The following is a 25,311-nucleotide window of genomic DNA, read 5'->3' on the forward strand; positions in this document are numbered from 1 at the left end:
TAATTACAGTAGTATCTAGAATGCATTAATTTATCAGGTGTACCTTGTTTGTTTGAGATTGAAATTACTAATGATATATTGAATATAAGTTTGAAGTGAAGGAAGATAGAACTGTCAAAAGTTACACAATATTAGGTTCATAATGTCCTTAAGGTTCAAACTGATCAAGAAATATCTGAGAAAAGACCATCTTTTCATATATATATTGATGGTGCAGAATGCAAATCTCATACTATATGTCAATTTTTGACATTTTTGGATCAAGACATTTACAATTTCAGATTTTTTCTGAATAATAATAATAATAATAATAATAATAATAATAATAATAATAATAATAATAATAATAATAATAATAATAATAATCATCATCATCATCATCATCATCTTTACATCCCAATAACTACTTTTATGGTTTTTGGAGATGCCAAGGTACCAAAATTTAGTCCTGCAGGAGTTCCTTTACATGCCAGTAAATCTACAGACACAAGGCTGACGTATTTAAGCACCTTCAGATACCACCGGACTGAGCCAGGATTGAACCTGCCAAGTTGGGGTCAGCTTTTTTCTGAATCTAAATTGCACAAATATCCGTAGCTAATTTTTCTCCCAGTACTTCATCATACAAGGTTATATTCTGACTTCTATGTCATAGTGTACTGTATAAAAGTAGTTTTTTACCTTGTCCTGTACAGTCAATGATTTTATTTTACTCTACCAGCTGTTTAACATATTCTTTTTTAGAATGGTTAGTGTGTGATTTGAACCTGTACCTACTGGGAGGCAGGCAAACTGGCAGTTAACCCAATACCTACCAAAATTAATTCAAACTGAATTTTACCCTATAATTGACTTTATTTAAATTTTGGGGCAAGAATAAGTGAGAAAATGGGATTTTATTAAATTTCAATGCAAGATCCTAAAATTAAGGGGCATCCCAATTTTGGGACATTGGTAAATTATGATAGCAGAAGGTTACACTATTTTAGTTATGCAAAATAACAGTTACTGTTCAATATGCAATAATTTATTGCTTCACAACATATTTACAAATTTTATGACTCTACATCTATTCACTGACGAATTTTATAACCATAGGATGTACAAAAATTTGAGATAGGATTTTCACAGCATCGCAGAAAATTGGTCACAAAGCGGAATTCTGCCACAAGAAATAAACCTATGGCTCCAATGAAATGTGCAACAGGAGTTAGGCACTCAAAATTATGGCAGATAACGTTCATCGGGTGTGGAATGGAACAAAGCATTTATCATGCAGTGGCACATCGCAGCGTACACAAATCCTTGTTGTCTCCTTCTTGCAATGTCCGCATTTTCTCTGAGTTGCAATCGGTGTAATGAAATGGTTTCCTGAATGGAACCTGACTTCAGTGCTTACCCTGCCTCCTAGGAGTTTGCTGCTTTGAGGGCCTCTGCATTTGGGTGTTGAACCTGATGTTTTAGAAAGATACGCTAGCGCTATCTTCCTTCGTACATCTAGCAGAGATTCATTATCTTCTTCATTGGTAGTTTGGTATGCTCTCCAAGTATTTACTACTGTAACATCCAACATCTGAATAAAACGTGGCCACTACAACTTTTTGGAGCGAATTCTTGTTTGTAAAGACCCAAACGCATCAAAGAAAAATTTTTCAAATACATCAGCAACAGACTTTCCATGTAAATTGTCAATGATATGACCAATTTCTCTTGGTGAGCAGCTTTCTATAGTTCTATATATTTCCCACCTGGGTGTAGCTACACTTTGAGTATGTTCTGTTTGATCTGTGAGCTTACAGTTAGCTGTTATCTCTGCTGAAGGGCATGTTTTCTACCTTTTAGGCTTCTTTCTTGCTGCATAAGGCGATGGTAGATAATCTAACTATATTTCTGCTTCCTTTGTATTCACATCAGTACGAAATACTTCTAATGTCCCTGCTATATCACGTATTTCAGTGTCCAAAAGTTCATTCTCTAGCACATCCTCCTCATTGGTTTCCTCGTCAGGATCAGACAGTAAAATTATTACTCCGATATCATCCATGTCTTGAGAATCATTTTCCAGCTCTTCGAGAGAGCTTCTTATCTCTGGAACTGTCAGGCGCGTAGTATATGACATTGTATTTGCCTAGAACACTAGAAGTAACGCGAAGTGTTGTACTATAAAAGCAAGAATACATTATTGAATAAATATTCTCTAACTATGCTAATATAATGTACTAAAATAGAGAAATGCAGCATTGTAGGTGATGAAGCATTCAACAATGAACCAATGTAAGTGCTACTGCTTTATACCAATGTCCCAAAAATGGGACGGTGAGAAGAAACACATGTGATTCGTACCTATATAATAATAACGTGCAACTGATGCACCATTTGCACTCTGGAAACTTAGAAATATAGCGTTGATACTGGAATGAGCTTCAGAAATTCAGTCTAAGGAAATATGCTCAGCTTCAAAGATCAGTTGCAGAACCTAACAAGAACACATGTAGATAGACCACTCATGGTGGAAGAGTATGGAACTAAACATAATGCTCTTTTGTTTTCTAGTGCAACAGCAAACAGTTTGACCGTTATGACAGAAAAAAATACCCCTAACTTTGTAAGCAGTGTTTAAAAAATAATAAAATACTTGCGTCCCATAAATGGGACATTGGCTGAAAATGGGTTAAATTATTTTGTATTGCGATTACATATATTGACAGTGAGAGAAAAAACTGAAGGTACATTGTGAGGTAATCTCTATTTGGAGTTCAAAATTGTGTCTATAATAATACTTCTACATAAATCCCTTTCCTTTTGTGTAGCCTAATTTACTGTGAAAGGAAAAAAAGGATATTACGCTAATCACCTCTAGCTGGGCTGAGTGGCTCAGACGGTTGAGGCGCTGGCCTTCTAACCCGAACTTGGCAGATTCGATCCTGGCTCAGTCCGGTGGTATTTGAAGGTGCTCAAATATGACAGCCTTGTGTCAGTAGATTTACTGGCACATAAAATAACTCCTGTGGTACAAAATCGTGGCACCTCAGCATCTCCATAAACCATAAAAATGTAGTTAGTGGGATGTAAAACAAATAACATTAATTGTTGAAATATATCCAGAATATAATTATGTCCTTCTTTATGGAGAATTTTATACATTTCAGGATAGCGTAAAGGCACTGAATAGTTAGAAGTTTGAGTCATACAGAAAAAAAAAAGTGTTACAAATTTTCAGGGAACACTTTTCAATGTATATCCCCAGTATGAATAGGGAGGGGGGGCTGATTAGCTCAGTGGCTTAGCTGCTAGCTTCCCACCCGGAAGGCTGAGACTTGAATCCCGGTCAATTCTAAGTCGAGATTTTCATCTCAAGAATCACATGACGCAAGGAAGGGCATCTGGTCTTAAACCACCGGTCTAAACCAAAATGAGTCTAGGTGGCACCAGCGACCCCAGAAATAACTGGGATAAGCTGAAGGAAGTTTTTTTATCCCCGGTATGAATATTCATTTCTTCATGGGAAAGAATCTGCTGGTGGTGGTGGTGGATTATTATAAGCAGAAAATCAGTGTGGTCGTTAGCCCTTATTGATCACTAACATAATTGATGATGATGATGATGATGATGATGATGCTTGTTGTTTAAAGGGGACTAGCATCTAAGGTCATCGGCCCCACTAACATAATTAAGATTATCAAAATCAGTAGAAGAACATGAAGGAATGATCACTCAAAGAATGAGGATAAACAGAATCATAAAAGAGGAGGTTGGAAGACTAGAGCTCATATGGTTTTTATATGTGATGGCCTACAATGTCCTTAATCCCTAAAATTTACCAACAATGAGGTTACTGAGGTGTGCTCTGTTTCTTCTACTGCCAGTCGTCTCTGCTGGATGGCATTAATGTTGCCATTGTCTAAAAACTAACCCATCATTGATGGATATGACATTCTTGTATAGTAAAAGGTCCTGAAAAAACTAACAAGTCTACAGATAACGTAATGTTACCATGGATGTGCAAATATCCATGAACTGATTTTCTGTCTACTAGTACACTTTGAGTTATTCTAATATAAATGCATCAAAGTATGCATACTTCATATACATTTCAGTATTATAAGAAAATGAAATATAGCCTCTAAACAAAATTGCTTCTCGCTTCGTTAAAACCCAGTCAGAGTAGGCGTGTGTGTTTTGAAGTTAAATCTTTGCTAAGAATGTTTAAACTTGTTAGTTTACTTAGTAACCAGTTGTCTTGATTCCTAATTAAATTAGTACTCTATCTTCTTTCTTGTTTTTAACAGATTTTCTCAATTATGGCACCTCGGAAGCAAAGTCTCACCGCTATTGGCCCAGTTCTGGGGTTTGTGGGGAATTCTCCTGGTGATTTCACAAGCCAGGTACGAGTACTGACTCTGAACAGTGGAGAGCATCAGGACTCAACTCTATATCGTCTGCAGAAAGGTAAGTCGGTTGGATTAAGCAATATGTGAAAGTTGAAATTGCTCTTGCATCTCACTAATGCATTTAATTGTATCTTCTGAAGTGCTAGTTGAAAATTTGAGAGTAAACAGTTTGTTATAACTTAGTTGTAAAAAAAAAATGTTTCTTATGTTACCTGGATTTCTTTCCAAATCAAGGAGATGATAATAATAACAACAAGAACAACAACAATAATAATAAGCCATGGTTTCCCATTTTCACTCCAGGTAAATTCTGGGGCTGTACTTTAATTAAGGCCACGGCTGCTATCTTCTAATCCTTCTATCGCCGAAAACCTTCGATGTGTTAGTGCAACATTAACAAGTAACCAAAAAAGTTATGATTGGTGCGTACATGGCTCAGAATAATAGGTGTGTTGGTCTTTTGGATTTATGCCGTATTAAATGAGACAAACTGCATGAAAATGTAGCATTTCACATAGACGTTGCTTCACTTCCTTAGAAGTAAACTGCAGCTGTTCTAAAAAATGCTTCAGTAATTCTAATAAGGTTTCAGTTAAATTTTACGGTTACTATTGATGAAGTAGTATCATATTTTTTATCACCAGATGGCTTACTAGTCATTGTTTTATAGTTTGCTATATTTCCACCGAAATGTGATGTTTCCACCAAGAAAGTTTCCCTTATTTCAGAACTGATGGCTAAAAATGAGTATGTGGAGCACAATTTTCTCAAATGTGAATACTTTTAATTCTCCTATCTTGAAAGGTAATTTACTTATGGAGAGTGATACTGATTTCATCACTATACTTTAGTGAACATAAAACCCTTCATATTCTGATAATCAGTTTACTGAAGAAGTCCTACTCCTTGGCTGAATTGTCTGCATCATGGCCTTCAGTTCAGAGGGCCCAGGGTTTGTTTCCCAGTTGGACCAGGGGATTTTAACTCTGTATGGTCAATTCCTCTGGCTCTGGGACTGGGTGTTTGTGTTCACCTTAATACATGCATCTTCATCTACACATAACACATCACACTATCAACCACCACAAAAACTTGCAATGATGAATACATCCCTCCACATAGAGTTGGTGTGAGGAAGGGCATCCGGCCATAAAAATTGCACCAAATCCACACAACATGTTGACCCGAAGAAGAAGAAGAAGAAGAAGAAGAAGAAGAAGAAGAAGAAGAAGAAGAAGAAGAAGAAGAAGAAGAAGAAGAAGAAGAAGAAGAAGAATTTACCATTAAAAAGGGGAACCATTCGTGAAATTGTTGCCTTTCTTTATAATTTTATCATCACTACTTAGCAGCAGTTTCAGCGTGTTAGATGCATTTTTTTGTCTTCAAAATAGGCCTTAAAATTAGACTCTATCTTATTGAATAAAGGCAGACCTACACTGCTACATATGTCATTATTTTTCATAGCTGCTTGCTCTCCAGTTGTACTCCTTCCAAGATTGTAGTATGCTTCTCATGGCACATGGCTATTGCATACCGTGGAGGCCACTGCGTAGGCTACTTGGAGCCACCAGGAGTGCCAATGCACTATGAGAGACCTTGTCTCATTTTCAAAAACTGATGCCTACCTGGCCATCAAATGATAAAGATGTTGATTATGCTTGCCATCATGTTAACATTACCTGACTTCTCCTTACTTCTACAGGCATTTCTAATTCTATTTCTTTCCAACCTGCACCTCCTCCTTAGTCTCTTTACTTCTCTGTTATAATATAGTAGATCTTTACCATTCCTTACCACCTTTAAAGGTACAAACCTATTTTCACATTCCTCAACAATTGCTTTAAACCCATTCCAGAGTCTGTTCCACCGATCATAGTTCTTAAAAACTCCCTCATGCCTGTTTTATCAGCCATATGGTCATGCCTAATAGTCCTAATTTTAATACCTTCCTTTCTTTCACATTTATTTTTAAACCCCATGGCACTACAGCCCGTGAAGGGCCTTGGCCTACTAAGCAACCGCTGCTCAGCCTGAAGGCCTGCAGATTACGAGGTGTCGTGTGGTCAGCACGACAAATCCTCTCGGCCGTTATTCTTGGCTTTTTAGACCGGGACATTTATTTTTAACTACGACAAAAACAGCTTTGTGATCACTAATACCATTTACTTCGTTTCTCTATAGAGCTCATCTGGTTTTATCAGCACCACATCCGGAATATTCTTCCCTATAGTTGGTTCCATCGCTTTCTGAATCAGCTGCCCTTCCCATATTAACTTATTTGCCATTTGTTGGTCATGTATCAGTGCTACCCTTTCCCAGTCTGTACACTCCAAAGATCAAGTTGCCTGTTATCTTTAGAAGTTAGCCTTACACCTAGAATTTCATGTTTCTCATCTGAATTACCTTGCCAATTGACATTTGGTAAATTGAGATCACCTGCTACTATCACGTTCCTTTCCATATCGTTTCCCACATAGCTGATTATTTTATCAAATAATTCTGAATCAGCATCAGTACTACCTTTTCCCAGTCTGTACACTCCAAAGATCAAGTTGCCTGTTATCTTTAGAAGTTAGCCTTACACCTAGAATTTCATGTTTCTCATCTGAAATTTTATGTAGTTTACAAATTCTTCTTTCACCAGAATGAATAATTCCCCTCTTACCATTCCTATCCTATCTCTTTGGTACACACTCCAGTTCTGTGAGAATATTTCTGCATCCATTATATCATTTCTCAGCCATGATTCAACTCCTTTTGCAATATCTGGTTAAGTATATATCTATTACATTACTTAATTCTATTCCTTTTTTTTTACAATACTTTTACAGTTGAGCACTAATATTTTTATGTCATCCCTACTTGACTTCCAGTTTTCTGTACCCTTACGAGGATGGTTTGAAAAGTTCTCGGAATCACCGCTAGATGTCAGTGCTAGAGCAACAAGGTTCCCGCGCAATAATCACACATCCTTTGTGAGTGAACACTGTTGCCTACGCTATAATACAAGGCCTTGAAATGCACTCATGGAAACGGGTGGCATTCTAGTTCACCATTGAGCCGCTAGGATCGCGTTCTTGCCCCCTTGTATTCGCATGGCCAAATATGTCAATAGGTAAATTATATCCTAAATAAAAAGACCTGAATGTTTTTGCGAGTACTGACAGTACTTTATTTATAAAGCGGTGCTGCATTGGCTTGGATATGTCATTGAAGTTTCAAACCTTTCCTTTTGAGGGGCTTCTTATGAAGTTTCAAAACTTTCTCTCTTCTACTTGAGTGGCTCGAAGCAATGTTGTCTAATAGGGGTCTCAGAAATTTTTATAGTAGAAAAAGAGGTGGTTTGTCGCCTTTACACTTTCCACACTTAATTTCACTGTTGAACATGTCTTTCAGAAAAAAAACGTGTGCCTTTTAGAAACTCTCTTTGGGGCAAGTACTGCGTAGCGGAGGTGACAAATTCCGTCGTTCACTGCAGAAGTGCCACAGATGATGATTTTTGGTATCTGACGGCTCCTCTATCTTGAAAATGAGTAAGACACAATGTTGGACTTTGAGTAGTTGGAGAAGAGATATGTTCTAGATAGCCTTTACAGTCTGTTGTTCTTTTGCCACATGAATCATAATATCATTGTATTCCACTTGGAGTCTTAGATAGCTGAAGAAGAGCTCGATGTCATCGCTTGTTAGGTTTCTCGTCAATGCATAATGCAAATGTATACTTATGAGGTACTGTATTTTACACAGGCCACAGTTGATTGGGTAGTCAAGATCTATGCCTGATACATTTCCCTCGTGAATCTTTTTTTACTTTCTCTGAATGCATTTTCATTTTCTTAATATATGACAGGAAATCATTAATTAACCAACCAAGGCGTTCATCTTCAACACCAAAAGATGCTCGTTTGTTTTAATTGCTGGAATATGTCCCATGTGAGGTGTTGCAGATGTCATGGACATCAAACAATTTCATAAAATACTCCATAAAACAAATGGTTTATTTTAAACTGTATTTAATGATCTCGGGACAAACCACCTCCATACTTTTCAAACCAGAGATTGTTTCAGGGGAAAATACAATATTTTTCGCTCTTGCTACATTCATTTCCTCAAAATTTGTTGGGCAAATTATTTTTCTGATTGGTGTCCTAATTTAAAATTTCTGAGTTTGAAGAGGCCTCTCAAATGATCGCCAGTCATGGTAGGCATTGTTTACAAAAAAGTCCAGTGACAAATTTTGGGATCGCCTGATTTTTATGACGTAACTCGGACCTAATTTCATCAACTTGAAGTCGTATCTCATTCGTATTACTTCCTCTGTATAATGTTTCGAACATTGAACATTCACTGGAAACTTGTGAAACGAAATTCCACCACTTTTAATTTCTTGTGAATAAACCATGACTGGAACTGTGAATGCTTAACATCAGACGAATACATAATACATTCAAAACCAACTCAGTTAATAAGCACGTTCAAAGGCGCAAACTTGGTAGACAGGGGGCAAGAAAGCGATCCTGGCGGCCCGGCATTGAACTTCAGTGTGACCACTTTGATAGCGTTTTACGGGCTCTATTTCCAGGCCTTGTATTATAACGTAGGCAACGGTGAACACGTGGCGCGTCAGTGCTCTAGCTGCAGGAGTGTGGTAGCAAATACAGTGACGACTCTTTGTTGTTGTTCCCGCGTAGTGATTTGTGACAGTGTAAAAAACTGAGATTCGAGCAGTGATTAAATACTTTGTAAAGAAAGGTATGAAAGCAAAGGAAATTTATGCCGACTTTCAGAACACACTGGGGGACTCTGCTTCTTCATTTTCAACTGTTGCCAAGTGGACCAGCGAGTTTAAATTTGGTCGGGGGAGCTTGGATGATGAACGGCCAAAAAGTGTTACGACCCCAGAATTTATCGCAAAAGTTCATAAAATGGTCATGGAGGATCGTCGGCTGAAAGTGCGGGAGATTGCTGAAGCTGTAGGGATGTCTTCTGAATGGGTATATTATATTTTAACCAAAGAATTGGGTATGAAAAAATTATCCGCAAGATGGGTGCCACGGCTCTTGACATTGGACAATAAACGCACCAGATTGGAAATGTCCGAACAAAGTCTGGCCCGTTTTTAGTGCAACCAACAAGATTTTTTGTGTCGGTTTGTGACTACAGATGAAACTGGGGTCCAGTACTATACCCCAGAGACAAAACAGCAGTCAAAGCAGTGGAAACATGCTGATTCACCACCACCAAAGAAAGCAAAGGCAGTGTGTTCGGCCGGAAAGGTCATGGCCTCAGTTTTCTGGGATGCAAAAGGCATTCTGCTGATAGATTATCTTCCTACTGGCCAAACAATTATGAGGCAATACTATGCAAACCTCCTAGACCAGGGATGGCGAATCTTTTCCGGCTAGTGTGCCATTTTATGTCTGGTTTACTATTCTCAACTATTTACTGTGCCACTTGTTATTTTCTTTTAAGGAATGGCTACACCCCCCCCCCCCCCCCAACACACACAAAACTTCCTTTCTTAATTCCCAATTATGTTTCATAATATTTTATTTATTCATTTAGTGATTGATTTATTTATTTATTCAGTATATATATCTTGTAAATACATTTGATTGCATATTTCGTGGTTGTATTTCACAAATACATCAAAAATACATTTTTAAGTACCAGTATGTAAGTTTGGAGAATACTTAACATTACCTGTAAAAAAATATATATAATAAGCTCTCATTGCAACACACTTCGTCATTAAATACAGTATTATAAGATATAAGAATTGAAAACACTAATATTGCTAATGGACTTTAAAGTGAAATCTCGTTCTCACATTTAGTACCCATGTCATTTATATTAGGTTCATAACTTTTTGTCTTCATTAACACACAAGAAGCACTTAGGTCTGAACCAAGACGGTTTCTACGTTCATTGTAGAAAATAGCTATCCGTATATGATGACCCAAACAAAGTAAGTAATGCTGTAGCAAGTTTCTTCATCACCGAAAACTTTTATGGGAGGCTGTCCCATTGTTCACGTATTAAGTTGTCTGGCTTCTGGAGAGAGTATTCACCATCAACAGCACAATTTATTTTCACCAATGCTTTACCAAGTTGTACAAATTTGTTCATCCATGTACTGCTCTCTTCACATTCAATCAACTCCACTTCTAAATGGTCAGTAAAAATTGACCTTGATGTCACTCATTTGTGTAATATGAGGTTTTGCAATAAAATGTTTCCTCCAAATCTCGAAATTGGGAAAATCTCTTGGAAATTATTTGTTTTGAATTTTGTGAAACGTCCACATACTTCTTACAAATAATTCTTGTGCCTTCAAAAGTTAATTGATTTGCAAACTTTGACATTAATTCAAGTTGTACTTTAAGTGAAGGAAAGTACTTAAAATTCTTTGTATCAACATCCCTGACGAACACACGTTTTCTCTAGAATGATTTTATGATCTCAAACAATCTTCTGCAGTATGTTCCTTTCCTTGTAGTTCCTGATTCATATCACTGTATAATGCTGTAAAATCATGGAGAAACATACATTCGCACAGCCAGATAGGGTCCGTGAGTTCTGGGACTTCTTTGTGCTTTTCTTTCATGAAGAAGCAAATTTCGTCCAAGAGCTCCACAAGCCTCTGGAGTACTTGCCCACGACTCGGCCAGCGAACATTATTGTACATTACAAGTACGCCACAGTTAGATTCCACTTCTTATAACATTTTCAAGAACTGGCGATTATTTAGACCACGTGCAGGTATGAAGTTCACAATTATTGTAGTTATCACCGAGTGTACTCTTTCAAATAACTGCATACTTTTTTTCGCACATAGGGATTCCTGGTGTAAGATGCAATGGAACTATAAAATACGATGTTTAACTTTTTCTTTAAGAAATTGCACAAACCCATTATGAATACCCACCATACCCACCATACTTCAGGCAATATTCTGTTCAAACCCCATTTTTAATACAAGTTCTTGTTTCACATCCTTCATTACATCTTTACCTATTGTCGTATTTCGTAAACTCAACAATTTAACAAATTCCTCCCTCATTACATTTCCACAAGGAAATCAGAAAAAAACAGCGATCCTTTCTTGTAAAGTCACATACGTGCTTTCAACAAGATATACTGAATATATCTGGGAGTTATCCGAATCAGCTTTCAATAATTGTTCCGAAACATCTTCACTCATTCTTATTATTCTACCCTTGACAGGATTTCGCCTGGCTAGCATTTCTTTAATTCTGTTAATTATTTGTTGTTTGTTAGGAAAGTCTTCATATTAATGTATTGGACGTCAATAAGAAAGTCTCTTTCAAGAACTCACCGTCAGAAAAATCGATTCCTCATGCTCTAATATACAGTGAGACAGATGGAATCAACCGCACTGATATTATTCCTTGGCCTAAAAGATGATACAAAACAACTAGTTTGTTTTTCTGTATTGTTCGATTTTCTGTGAAATGAGCTCTTTTTTCTTCATTTGGCAAGGAACGAACATTTAAATGATTCGTCTCGAAATGGCGCTTTAGGCCTACCTTGAATGTGCGGGACACGATGGTTTTCAAGCACAGGCAACACACAGCTTTATTGCTTCTTTCTATCGCTCCGAATTCCGTTGTCCAGTGTTCTTGAAGAATCCGGTCACTATCTTTGTTAAGTTTCTGTTTGTTTCTTTCGGCACCGAAAATGACATTCAAAAGACGGTAACACACAACGAATTATTGCGCACTATTGGCTATTATACACAAGTCAAACTTCTTTCACTGACTGACTGAGGGCCTGGCTTTCTGTATTTATTTCTTACACGTGAAATACTATTAACTATACGATCCATGAGATATGTATAGTCTGTAGCACAAGACGTATATAAAAACGTTAATATGTTCATGTGGCGTGCCACCGAAATCGTGTTAGTGTGTCACCCAGTGACACACGTGGCATAGGTTCGCCATCCCTGTCCTAGACCAACTACAGGAAAAGATACGCGAAACAAGGCCTGGTTTGGCAAGGAAAAAGGTCATCTTTCATCAGGACAGCGCTCCGCCGCACACAAGTGTTATTGCCATGGCAAAACTTAATGAACTGGGGTATGAATTGTTGCCACATCCACCTTATTTACCTGATTTGGCACCATCAGACTTTAATCTATTCCCCAAGCTGAAAATTTTCCTCGGTGGACGGAGATTTTCTACAAGGGAAGAACTGACAGCCGAATTGGAGAGGTATTTTGCAGGCCTGGAGGAATCTCATTTTCGAGATAGGATCAAGGCATTGGAACATCGCTGGACCAAATGCATTAGTCTACAGGGAGACTATGTTGAAAAATAAAAGCTGTTCCACCGAGGTAAGATACTTATGCTAGTACATTCCGAGAACTTTTCAAACCACCTACGTATCACCCTGTACCCTTGTTATTATTATGTTATTATTGTTATTACTACTACTACTACTACTACTACTACTACTACTACTACATGTTCTTTGTTATCTTTACTTCAAGGATGGAGGCTGCACTTCCGTCTGGGGCCATCTCTATTTGGTCAGCGAGTGACTGTATACTGTAATCATCCTGTAGATGTTGAGGAGGAGTTTGATCGACATCAGTACCGTCCTCTTTCATGGGAAAGTGATCCTGGGACAGATGCCGGTGATGAAACAGCTTGCTTCGCAGAAGTTGCCATAAGACGTGCTGGATCATTTCACTACTATTTTGTGTATGATAACAGGTAGAGCAATATTTTCTGTGAAATTTTATATCTGTTAAGTTAATAAATCCAAAGATATTTCAGATTCAGTCTTCAGTGCCTTCAGATTTTGCACTATCAGTGTCTGGCTCTTTGGTCTCCTTTGACTTTTTGTAGTTCTACATTTCCAAAACTTTAAAACTGATTACAGGGTAAACTTTGGTGCATACAGTCTTTACTCTCCACTTCTTCAGGTTTAGGTTCATCTAAATCTTTTCTAACACTTACTCCCTTTAAATAATATTTAAATACTTTTGTTCTTTATACAAGGACTGGGCAACTACCTATTTTATTTCCCAAACAGTGGTACCACAAGATGCTTGTTTGTCATGGACAATGTTTGCCCTCATGTTACAAAGGCACTTCAGTATTGTTGTAACAACACTGACATCTCACCATCAGTGGATTAGATTGGGAATTTTTTCATTTTCTGACATCGTACCACCTTCCCTCTCTTTCTCTCCTCATTGTGTTGTTTTTCACCTGACCCACTAATAAACGATAGTTTTATGTGGCTGCCAATACAATGAATTCATAGTGCATAGTCCACAGTGTGGACAAATGTTACAAATGACCCCTGATGGTTACTGTTGGTGACAGGTTAGATTATGGTTCATTGAAAACTACTGTTAGCGACAGGATTAGGATACATTTCAGTTGATCACACAGTGATCTTAATGCTTATTACTGTCCAAATTATTGGTAGGAGTGCTTAGGGTAATGTTAGTGATAAATTTACTGATAGTGATAGTTGGATTTCTGTTTGTGACAGTATTACCGATCGTAACTTGTCCGATTCTGGTTTACCAGAAACCACTCTTAGTAACAGGGCTAGTTTAGACTTTGGTTAGGAGAAACCTGTGGTTCATACAAGGAGTACCGCCATTTACAGTAGAACTTCCGTAATTCAAAATTGATTAATTCAAAATCCTGCCTAATTTGAAGAAGCTCTCGTTCGCGGAAACATGAGGTATGGTTTTGCATTTTATTTAAATTGTTTAATTTGAAATATGGATAATTCATAATTCGAAGAAAAATGCCTGTCCAAAAACCAAAATTCAGACTCTTAATTCAAAACTGCCATTGCATTAAAGAAAGGTATTTTACAGAGTAATTTAAGTTCAAAATTTATCCGCGTCATGACAGAACATGTCTTCCGGAACATGCAGGGGTAGCTTTCTGCACTTACACTTCGGTGTGTCTACAGTGTGCTTCATATTTGCTAAATTCGAGTGAAATTGTAATTCTTTTGTTTTTAGCATTAAAGGAACGATGCAATATCACGTAGCAGGCAGTGTGCAGAGAAGCAGAATCCACGAACACTGGCTATGCCAACAGTTGGCAGAAAAGCATGGCTCATATAATCAGTTCATACGCACTGAACAATATTTCACTGCTGATGAATCTGCATTGTTTTTTAATGCCGAGTCCGAATGGATTAATAGTTTTAAAGGAGAGAAGTGCCAGCTGGGAAATTGTACAGGGGTGGGGGGTCGTTATACGGTGTTGCAATTCACATGGAAGCAAGATATTTTCTCCCCTCGTCATAGGAAAGTTCGATAAGCCACGATGTTTTAAGGGCATCATGTACTTTTCATGTAAGTACAGGGTGTCTAAAATGCATACAGTACAGTAATAAAATGAATAAAGCACTTGCACAGGGGAGCCAGCATAGATTTCTCCTAATTTTTTTTCATGCTTTCTTTTTTTTTCTTTTGTTGCATGAGGTTATGTTTGCCAGTGAGTTATCCAAGTTCATTATTTGAATACTATGAATGCACCTCGTTGGATACAGTTTGGAAATAGTTTTCTTCCATGGCATTTGAAAGGTTTCAACTGTGAATCAAGGTTAATTACATGCAGTGACGGGTCTTACAATATTTTTTTGATGTGGCAAGATTTGGCATTTCTCAATTGCGAGTTGGTGGTTAATTTGAAATCACGTAATGTGAGTCCAATTTCTGCATCCCAACGACTTCGAATTAATGAGTTTTTATTGTCCTGGTTTCTCAGTCAATCCACCATATTGTTGCTGACTGCCCAATTCGAACTTTCAAAGGTACACTTATGGACATTCAGCGCACATCGGAAGAAGCAGTTGATTGGGTCAAAATGCTAGACCTTCAGTTATAGTATTGTACGGACTTGTGACTATGCACATTTACCCTGAACTATATACATGTGTGTACATAGATTCATCATACGATAAATAAATAAATAATAAATAATTGTCCTGGTAGTCCTGACAGCGATCTGTAGCTCACGATGTCTGGGTGGAGGAGTGAAGGCAGCAAGTGGCATCAGTGTTGTTCCTGCATCTATTACTGACAACTCACTACATTAATAGATTCTTGCATTAATTGTCATACAGAATGGAAGACATTGTCAGTCAGTCAGTCAGTCAGTCAGTCAGTCAGTCAGTCAGTCAGTCAGTCAGTCAGTCAGTCAGTCAGTCAGTCAGTCAGTCAGTCAGTCAGTCAGTCAGTCAGTCAGTCAGTCAGTCAGTCAGTCAGTCAGTCAGTCAGTCAGTCAGTCAGTCAGTCAGTCAGTCAGTCAGTCAGTCAGTCAGTCAGTCAGTCAGTCAGTCAGTCAGTCAGTCAGTCAGTCAGTCAGTCAGTCAGTCAGTCAGTCAGTCAGTCAGTCAGTCAGTCAGTCAGTCAGTCAGTCAGTCAGTCAGTCAGTCAGTCAGTCAGTCAGTCAGTCAGTCAGTCAGTCAGTCAGTCAGTCAGTCAGTCAGTCAGTCAGTCAGTCAGTCAGTCAGTCAGTCAGTCAGTCAGTCAGTCAGTCAGTCAGTCAGTCAGTCAGTCAGTCAGTCAGTCAGTCAGTCAGTCAGTCAGTCAGTCAGTCAGTCAGTCAGTCAGTCAGTCAGTCAGTCAGTCAGTCAGTCAGTCAGTCAGTCAGTCAGTCAGTCAGTCAGTCAGTCAGTCAGTCAGTCAGTCAGTCAGTCAGTCAGTCAGTCAGTCAGTCAGTCAGTCAGTCAGTCAGTCAGTCAGTCAGTCAGTCAGTCAGTCAGTCAGTCAGTCAGTCAGTCAGTCAGTCAGTCAGTCAGTCAGTCAGTCAGTCAGTCAGTCAGTCAGTCAGTCAGTCAGTCAGTCAGTCAGTCAGTCAGTCAGTCAGTCAGTCAGTCAGTCAGTCAGTCAGTCAGTCAGTCAGTCAGTCAGTCAGTCAGTCAGTCAGTCAGTCAGTCAGTCAGTCAGTCAGTCAGTCAGTCAGTCAGTCAGTCAGTCAGTCAGTCAGTCAGTCAGTCAGTCATCTATCTGTGTTTAGGGCTGTCACCATTAAAGATTCACTATTAATAGTTTTATCTATCCCTTTATTAAATAATTTCAAAGAACTTGGAAATTTATCAAAAATTTGCTGTGATAAATTATACCATTCCCTAATTTCTCTTCCGAGATAAATTAATATTTGCCTTAAATTCTCCTCGCTCCTCTCAAGCTTATACATCTACTAATGTCATTCCATGCTCTTTCCACTGACAGCTCAGAACATACCACTTAGTTGAGCAGCTCATCTCCTTACTCCTAAATCTTCCCAGCTCCTTTATCAGAAATCACTCAGAGGAAATCATGCTACTTTCGTGTGGATATTTTCTACTTCTTGTATCAAGCAATTCTGGCGTGGGTCCCATACACTGGAACCATACTCTAATTGGGGTCTTACCAGAGGCTAAGATGCTCTCTCTGTAATATCGTTACTTCATCATCATCATCATCATCATCATCATCATCAGTGTCCCACTCCAGTCGCCTGGGTGTGATTAACAAGCCACCTCCACTCCTTTCTGTCCTTCCACTTCTTTTCGTGCTCCATTACTTCCGCCACATCCAATCCAGCTTCTCTAATGTCCTTCCAAATCTGATCCATCCACCTTCTTCTTGGTCTTCCAACTGGTCTGTTTCCCTTAACCTCACTTTCCAATTCCCTTCTTGCTACCTGTTCTTTTTCATTCTTTTTACATGTCCGAACCATCTCAGTCTTGCTTTCTGTATCTTCTGTACTAACAGTTCTATATTTAGCTCTTCTCTGATTTTAATATTTTGGATTCTACCTCTTCTTGTCTTTTTAACCGATGTTCTTAAAAATTTCACTTCTACTGCTTGGATCTTATGATCTTGTCTCTTATTAGTTATCAGCGTTTCTAGTCCGTATGTTACAATTGGTATGAAATACTGTTTATATGATATTAATTTCGTTCTCTTGGGTACTTAGTCATCCCATAAAAGCTCTCTGACTCAATGATAACATGTTGTAACTTTACGTAGTCTGTTATTACTTTCATGGTTGATTTCATTACTTCCATTAATAATGCTGCCCAGGTATTTAAACTGTTCTACATTCTCTAACCATTCTCCGCCTATGTTCTCTTGGCTTCTCTTTTTCTCTTTTCCACAGTGCACAACTATAGTTTTCTCTTTACTAATTACCATTCCAAAGTCCTTCAGATTTTCATTCCAAAAGTCCAGTCCCCTTTGTACTTCCTTTTCTCCCTTTCCCCAAATCACAACATTATCTGCAAATACCAAAGCATTCACTTCATCACTACTGATACTCTTTTTTACATGTTTTATGATTTCATCCATCAATATAATAAACAATAATGGCAACAGTGCACTTCCTTGCTTGAGACCTTTTTTTTTGTATAAAATGTTTTGGAATCACCACTCCCTACTTGTACACTGCTTTTACTCTCATGATACAATATTTTAATCTTGTTACTTAATGATTTTGGTACACTTGTTTTTCAGTAGGCATTCTCATACATGTTTTCTCTTAACTGTATCATAAGCTTTTTCCAAATCCAAAAATACGAAGATGATTTCCTTGTTCCTTTCCAGATGTTTTTCCATTATCGTTCACACTGTAAATATCAAGTCTATTGTTGATCTATTCGATCTATAGCCATATTGTTCTTCCTCTAACTGTGTTTCTATTATATCCCTTAGTCTTTTGTCTACGACTTTCTCCATTATTTTTAGCCCATGTGATATTAGGGTTATACCTCTATAATTTTCACATTTCTTCCTATTTCCTTTTTTTGAACACTGGTACAATGCTTCCTTGTTGCCAATCTTCAGGTATCCTTTCATCCTTCCATATGGCATTGAGGACTCGGTATAGCCACTGTAGTCCAATGCTTCCTGCTGCCTTAATCATGTCAACATTGAATTTGTCTTTTCCACTTGCTTTACCTTTGGTCATTGCTTTCATTGCCCTTTCAAGTTCCAACCATATTGTCGGGTTCTCTTCTTTTTCTCCATCTATTATGTCCATTTTCTTATCTCCTTATTCATCTGAGCAGTCATCCTCAATTTAAAGTTTTTCAAAGTACTTTGCCATCACCTTCTGAAGATCCTTTTTGTCATGTTCTATGGATCCATCTTCTCTCTCCAATGTCTTGATTTATTCTTTTTGATTTTATTACTCTATATAATAGTTTCTGATTTCCTCGACTATCTCGCTCAATTTTGTTGGTAAACTCCCCCCAACATTTCTCCTTTTCTTCCTTGATACTCCTCTTTACTTGTAGTTTCAATCTTTTGTATTCCACGTGTAACCTTTCTCACGTGTAACCTTTCTATCTTATTCTCATCCCTATGACATGCTTTTTGCTTTCCCTTATCCATTTCTTTCTTTACCTTGTTCCTTTCTTTTATTATTTTTTATTTATTTTGTCTGTCCACCACCATGTCTCCTTTCCCTTAACCTTTGCTTTTGTTTCCCTGCATACCTCAATTGCTGCTTCAACAAATGTTTGTCTTAAATTGTCCCAGACTTCTTCTCCACTTCGTATTTCCATGTTAGTCAACTTCCTTTTTATCCAATTTTGGAATGTCGTTCTTTTATCCTCCTCCTCCAATTCCCAAATCCTGATGTTTGGTTTCTTCTTCAGTACAATTTTAGGAATTTTTACTTGTTTTAATTCCACAATTAATAATCTATTGATCACCTTCCATACTTTCACTGGGTTCGTGTTCATTACGTATCTTCCCCATTCTTGGTCTGTTATTATAATTCAAGTTTAAGAACTTCATATTAAATCCCTTTTGTTCCTGTTATTATAAAATTGATGAGTGTTCCATACTGTCCATCCCAACTATATTGGCTGATTTTATGGCTATTCCTCTTCATAAACCATGTGCTCTTTATTATCAGGTTATTTCTGATACAAAAGTCCAACAGTTTCTCTCCATCTTCATTTCTATCGCCATACCCATGTGGGCCCAGAACATTCTCATATCCCATTCTATCAGTTCCCACATGAGCATTCAGATCTCCCATTATCATGATCCCATCTCCAATAATGTGTGTTTCCAGTTCATTGAGGAAATCATCTTTTTCTTCCACGCTACATCCTGTCTGTGGAGCATACACCTGTACTATCATCAATAGTTCCTTGTTTACATGTATGTGCATTATTATAATTCTTTCATTTACATACTCAACTTCAGCTATTGGTTCAACATTCTGATTTGCTAGAAATCCCACTCCATTTCTTTTCTCTTTACTATAACCCATCCAGTACAAGGTGTACCCCTTTCTTAGTTTCTTCATTCCTTTCCCTTTCCATTTTACTTCACTTAATCCCAGGATGTCGAGTTTTCATCTCTTCATTAGATCAATCAATTCACATTCCTTCCCATTCATTGTTAAAATATTTATGGTTCCAAATCGGGTTTTGTTCTCTGATCTAACACTTGCACAAAGATCAGCATTACCATCATACTGTGCAACTGTAGTCAGGGACTTGTCAGTTCCATTTCTATTTTTAAACTTCCATCCGGGGCTTGTATTATAGTTGAAAGCAAGTACAAATTTACTCATCTGCTGACCTGCTAAGCCTAACACATCTGAGGATTTTCTTTCAGGGTTTACTCCCTTAGCCTTTGAAGATCCCTCTTCTCTACAAGGCTGTAGTTTCCTATTCTAACTTTCTCCAGTGAGGATGGGTTGCCTCATCCACCATCTTCGTCATTCTGAAGGTCTCCTCCTCTGCCTAAGATGCTGTTAAGGTCTTTACCCGTAACCCTGGGCATGGGTTCCACGTTATACCCCGTGAGACTGGGTCCCAGCCTGAACTTAGATCTCCTTCACACCGGCCTACTGATGTGGAGGATATCCACCCCCGCAACGTGGATGCGCCAGACAAGAATTACTCATGTGAAGGATAGGGTAGGTGACCCTACCTCCCTTGAGCTGGGTTAATGGTTGTGTATGATGCCACAACCACCCACTACAACGTCTAAATACCCTCATAACCATATGAAGACGCCTGTAACCTTTATTTACAACCTTGTATATGTGATTATTCCAGTAAAGATCTTTCCAACCATGCGAGTTGGCCGTGCGGTTAGGGGCATGCAGCTGAGAGCTTGCTTCCAGGAGATAGTAGGTTCGAACCCCACTGTTGGCAGCCCTGAAGATGGTTTTCCTTGGTTTCTCATTTTCACACCAGGCAAATGCTGGGGCTGTAGCTTATTTAAGGCCATAGCCATTTCCTTCCCATTCCCAGGCCTTTCCTATCCCACTGTCACCAAAAGATCTGTATCGGTGTGATGCAAAGCAAATGGTAATTTAAAAAAATCCTTATATTAATACCTAAGTACGTACAGTGATCCCTGTGAGATACTTTCACCCCATCAACACAGTAATTAAAACTGAGAGGATTTTACCTCTTGATGAAACTTACTACCTGACTTTTTATCCCGCTTATCATTATACCATTGTCCGCTGTCCATCTCACAACATTGTTGAGGTCTTTTAGCAATTGATCACCACCCCGTAACTAATTTATTACTCTGTATGGTAAAGAATTATCTGCAAAATACCTTCTCTGTGATACCAGCTCTTTATTCATCATAATTTCTTCGCTCCAGCAAGCCGGGTGCAGTTTTGTATGAGCCTCCTCCAGTTTATCCTGTCCATCCACTGATGATGTTCATATTTGCAATGCCGGTTTACATCTCTGGCTTCATATAGTTTATATACATAGAGAACATAAAGGTCCAATAATACTGCCTTACGGAACCCCCTCTTAATTGTTACAGGATCAGATAATGCTTCACCTACTCTAATTCTCTGAATTCTATTTTCTAGAAATTTAGCAATCCATTCAACCATTCTTTTGTGTATTCCCATAGCCCTCATTTGCCAACAGTCTCTCATGATTTACCCCATTAAAAGCCTTGGATAGGTCAATAGTAATACAGTCCATTTGATGTCCTGAAAACAAAATATCTGCCATATCTTGCGGGAGTCATACAAGTCAACCGTCACTGGAATAACCTTTCTGAAACTCAAACTGTCTTCTATCAAATCAGTTAGTAATTTTTGAAACTCGTCTAAGATAACCAGAAATAATGCTTTCCCAGAGCTTACATGCAACACTTCTCAAGCTGACTGGCCTTTAATTATCTGCTTTATGTTTATCATCCTTTTCCTTGTACACTGGTGCTACTACAGTAACTCTCCATTCATTTGGTATAGCTTCATACAAACAGTAATCAGATAAATATTTCAAATACAGCACTATATCCCAACCCATTGCCTTTAGCATATCTCCAGAAATCTTATCAGTTCGAGCTGTTTTTCTAGTTTTCAACTTTGGTATCTTATTGTAAATGTCTTTGTTATCCTAGGTGTTTCAGTACTTCGTTACTATTAGTCATCTCTTCTATCTGGACAGTAGCCTTATATCCAACTATCTCTACATACTGCTGACTGAATACTTCTGTCTTCTTTAAGTCCTCACATATACACTCCTATTGTTCGTTGCTGATCCATGGAATGTCCTTCCTGGAACCTGTTTCTGTCTGAAAGTACCTGTAGAAACCTTTCCATTTGTCCTAAAATTCATATGACTGCCAGTTATGTTTGCCTTCATGTTATCCTTATCTGATTATTTTTCTTTTTTTCTTCCTGAATTCAATTTGCTAGTAAGTATCCCCAGTCTCTCCTTGCTTCCACAACCATTCCTAACTCTATTTATTTCTAACCTCTGCTTCTTTCTTAATTTCTGTATTTTTCTAGTTATAATATAATGAACATTTCTCATTCCTTAACCACATTTAAAGGTAGATACCGGTATCAGTTTTCACACTCCTCAACAATTGCTTTAAAACCCATCGCATAGGCTGTTTACATTTTTATTTACCATTTTCCACTAATCATAATTATTTTGTAAAATCTCCTCCATGCCTCTCTTATCAACTATATGGTATTGCCTAGTAGTCCTACTTATACAACTTTCCTTTCTGTTACGTTTATTTTTTACTGTGACAAGAACAGCTTCGTGATCACTTATACCATCTGTCACTTCAGTTTCTCTATAGAGCTCATCTGGTTTTATCAGCATCATGTCAAGAATATTTTTCCTTCTAGGTGGTTCTGGCATGTTTTGATTCTGCTGTCCTTCCCATATGAACTTAATTTACCATTTATTGCTCATGCTTTCTGTCATTTGCTTTCCCTTCCACATTAACATTTGGTAAATTGAGATCACCCACTACAATAACATTCCTTTTGTGTTGTTTCCCACATAGCTGATTATCTGATCAAATAATTCTGAATCAACACCACCTTTTCCAGGTCTGTTGACCCCAAAAATATCAAGTTGCCTGTTATTATTTTATTTATTCATGCTTCCCAATTTATGAGTTGCCTGGACAAAGTATACCATACAAAGTGTCTTATTACAGTATATGTTTTTCCAACCCTTGTCCCGTTCGTCTACAGGGTCGGGTATGAGGTGAGATGAATCTGTCGTGGCAGGTTTTTATGAGCGGATACCCTGTCTGGTGTCAACCTCATCTGAGGAGTTAATGAGATGAAATTAATGACGTGATATATGATAGTAGGAAGGGAGAGGGCAAAACCTGGTGCTGGTACATAGCTTACTCCTGTTGAATAGTACCAAGGGGTCTGGTCAAGGCGTAACGTCCCCATTTGATGGACGAATCACCATCAACAGCACCATATTCCTTCCCTCACTCCATATAAACACTGTGGAGAGATTTGGAATTTAATCCAGGCTTTTGGCATGCAATCTAGTGATTAGAAATTGTATACCACCACCTAACCTACCCTGCCGGCCAACATTCTGATGGTGAAATTTTTTTCGACCAACGGGACTCGAACTTGCTAACCATGGTGTTTAGACTCCAATGCCTTAACGAACATGGGCACCAGGCAGGCTTTCTCGTATTACAGTATATAAATTCATAAACATATTACATTATAAATTTAGAAAGATTAAGAAATTTTGACTAAGACGACATTGTTAGTTGTAAGGATGTTTCTTCAGAGATTGAAGAAAGCTTCTTAAGGCTAAAAACAATGTCACATCTTTATATAGATTATTTCCAAGATGAAAATGAGAACAAAACTGTCTCTACAATAGACACTCCAGTTCTATTAGAAAATTTCTGCATCTATAATATCACTCCGCCGGCCCCGTGGTGTAGGAGTAGCATGCCTGCCTCTTACCCGGAGGCCCCAGGTTCGATTCCTGGCCAGGTCAGGGATTTTTACCTGGACCTGAGGGCTGGTTCGAGGTCCACTCAGCCTACGTGATTAGAATTGAGGAGCTATCTGACGGTGAGATAGCAGCCCCGGTCTAGAAAGCCAAGAATAACGGCCGAGAGGATTCATCGTAATGACCACACGACACCTCGTAATCTGCAGGCCTTCGGGCTGAGCAGCGATTGCTTGGTAGGCCAAGGCCCTTCAAGGGCTGTAGTGCCATGGGATTTGTTTGGTTTGGTTTTATAATATCACTCCACAGCCACGGTTCAACTCCTGTTACAATATCTGATAAATAAATAATCATTGCGTATCTATTATCTATCTATTGTGATAGCTATTTAAAAAATGCCAGTGAGTGTTGCAGACAGTTGGTGGAAACTGGTTAATGATGCCCTTTACAAGAGAACTATTGCAAGGGGGACAGTGGCAGAAAGATGCTGCTTGAATTACAGTAAAAAACTGACATTCAGAGACAAACCATCTATAAGATTGTACTGGAAGATCTCATACAGGATAGTTGTCCCTGCACTGACCAAAATTCAATAGTAGACATGATATTTGACACCCATTTAATACACTATCAGCAGGAAAGTGAAGTGTCACCATTGAACTTTTGGCTATGGTTTACGAACTAGAACTTCACATTATCACTAAGTTAGAAATGAAAATGAAAACCTACAACCTGTTTTCCAGTCATTGACTGGGTCAAGAATGTAATGAATGAAGCAGATATAGGCTATTAGTACGATGGGGTCGCCACTCCCAAAGTAATTTATGAATGACTGATAGATGCTATGAAATGAGAATGGAGAGTGTTGCTGGAATGAAAGATGACAGGGAAAACCATAGTACCTGGAGAAAAACCTGTCCCGCCTCTGTTTTGTCCAGCATAAATCTCACATGGAGTAACCGGGATTTGAACCACGGTATCCAGTGGTGAGAGGCCAATGCGCTGCTGTCTGGGCCATGGAGGCACTAAGTTAGAAGATGCGACAAAATCTTTTCGCATGAAGTTGATAATCGTTGTTACTGGTGACGCCAGGGGAGTGATTGATTTTCACACTTCTCCATATATCGGCTGCTTACTACATAACTTTGCTGTAGAGGCAACTATGTCATGCTATTAGGACTAAACTACCTGACTTTCACAACGTCATAGTTGAAATAAACTTTTCCGATTATTACGTCATACAATACATGCTAAAGAGATGTTAAGTATGGAACATAATAATAGCTGCTTGGATACCTGTAGGAACCGAACCCCTACCTTCTGATTTCCATGTTCTACTTCCTCTTAAAACAATAATCACCACCACCACTGATACTCTACTGATTGAGAATGGTGGCCTAGATCATACAAGGTCATAAAAACTATTTATTTGATGCCATCACAGCAGCATATGCAGGAGCTCTTCAAGTGCTGGAACACTCACTATTCTTGATGGACTGTTGTTCAGTTCTTGACTTGATATTCATTGTATATTGTGGAGAGCTTCAAATACTAGGGAAGTGAACTGATGCAGAGCTAGACATGGAGATCACTAAAAAAAATCTACAGGGAAATATGTACTATCAGAGTGTGAGAAACCAGGTGTGGAGGAAGTTAATACATACTCTGCAGACATGAGCTATACATG

At 38.3% G+C, this 25,311-nt stretch overlaps 1 protein-coding gene across 1 annotated transcript in view; it reads left to right on the top strand.

The window, feature by feature from the left end:
• LOC136857709 (glycogen debranching enzyme) overlaps positions 1-25,311 on the top strand; it is a 272,096-nt gene that overhangs the window by 74,253 nt on the left and 172,532 nt on the right. The window contains exons 3-4 of the mRNA XM_067136580.2: positions 4,290-4,449; positions 12,907-13,132. Coding sequence (XP_066992681.2) covers positions 4,290-4,449; positions 12,907-13,132 — 386 coding nt within the window. The remainder of the gene's footprint in view (positions 1-4,289; positions 4,450-12,906; positions 13,133-25,311) is intronic.

This window comes from Anabrus simplex, chromosome 1 (assembly GCF_040414725.1).
Source record: "Anabrus simplex isolate iqAnaSimp1 chromosome 1, ASM4041472v1, whole genome shotgun sequence".
Classification (NCBI taxonomy): Eukaryota; Metazoa; Arthropoda; class Insecta; order Orthoptera; family Tettigoniidae; genus Anabrus; species Anabrus simplex.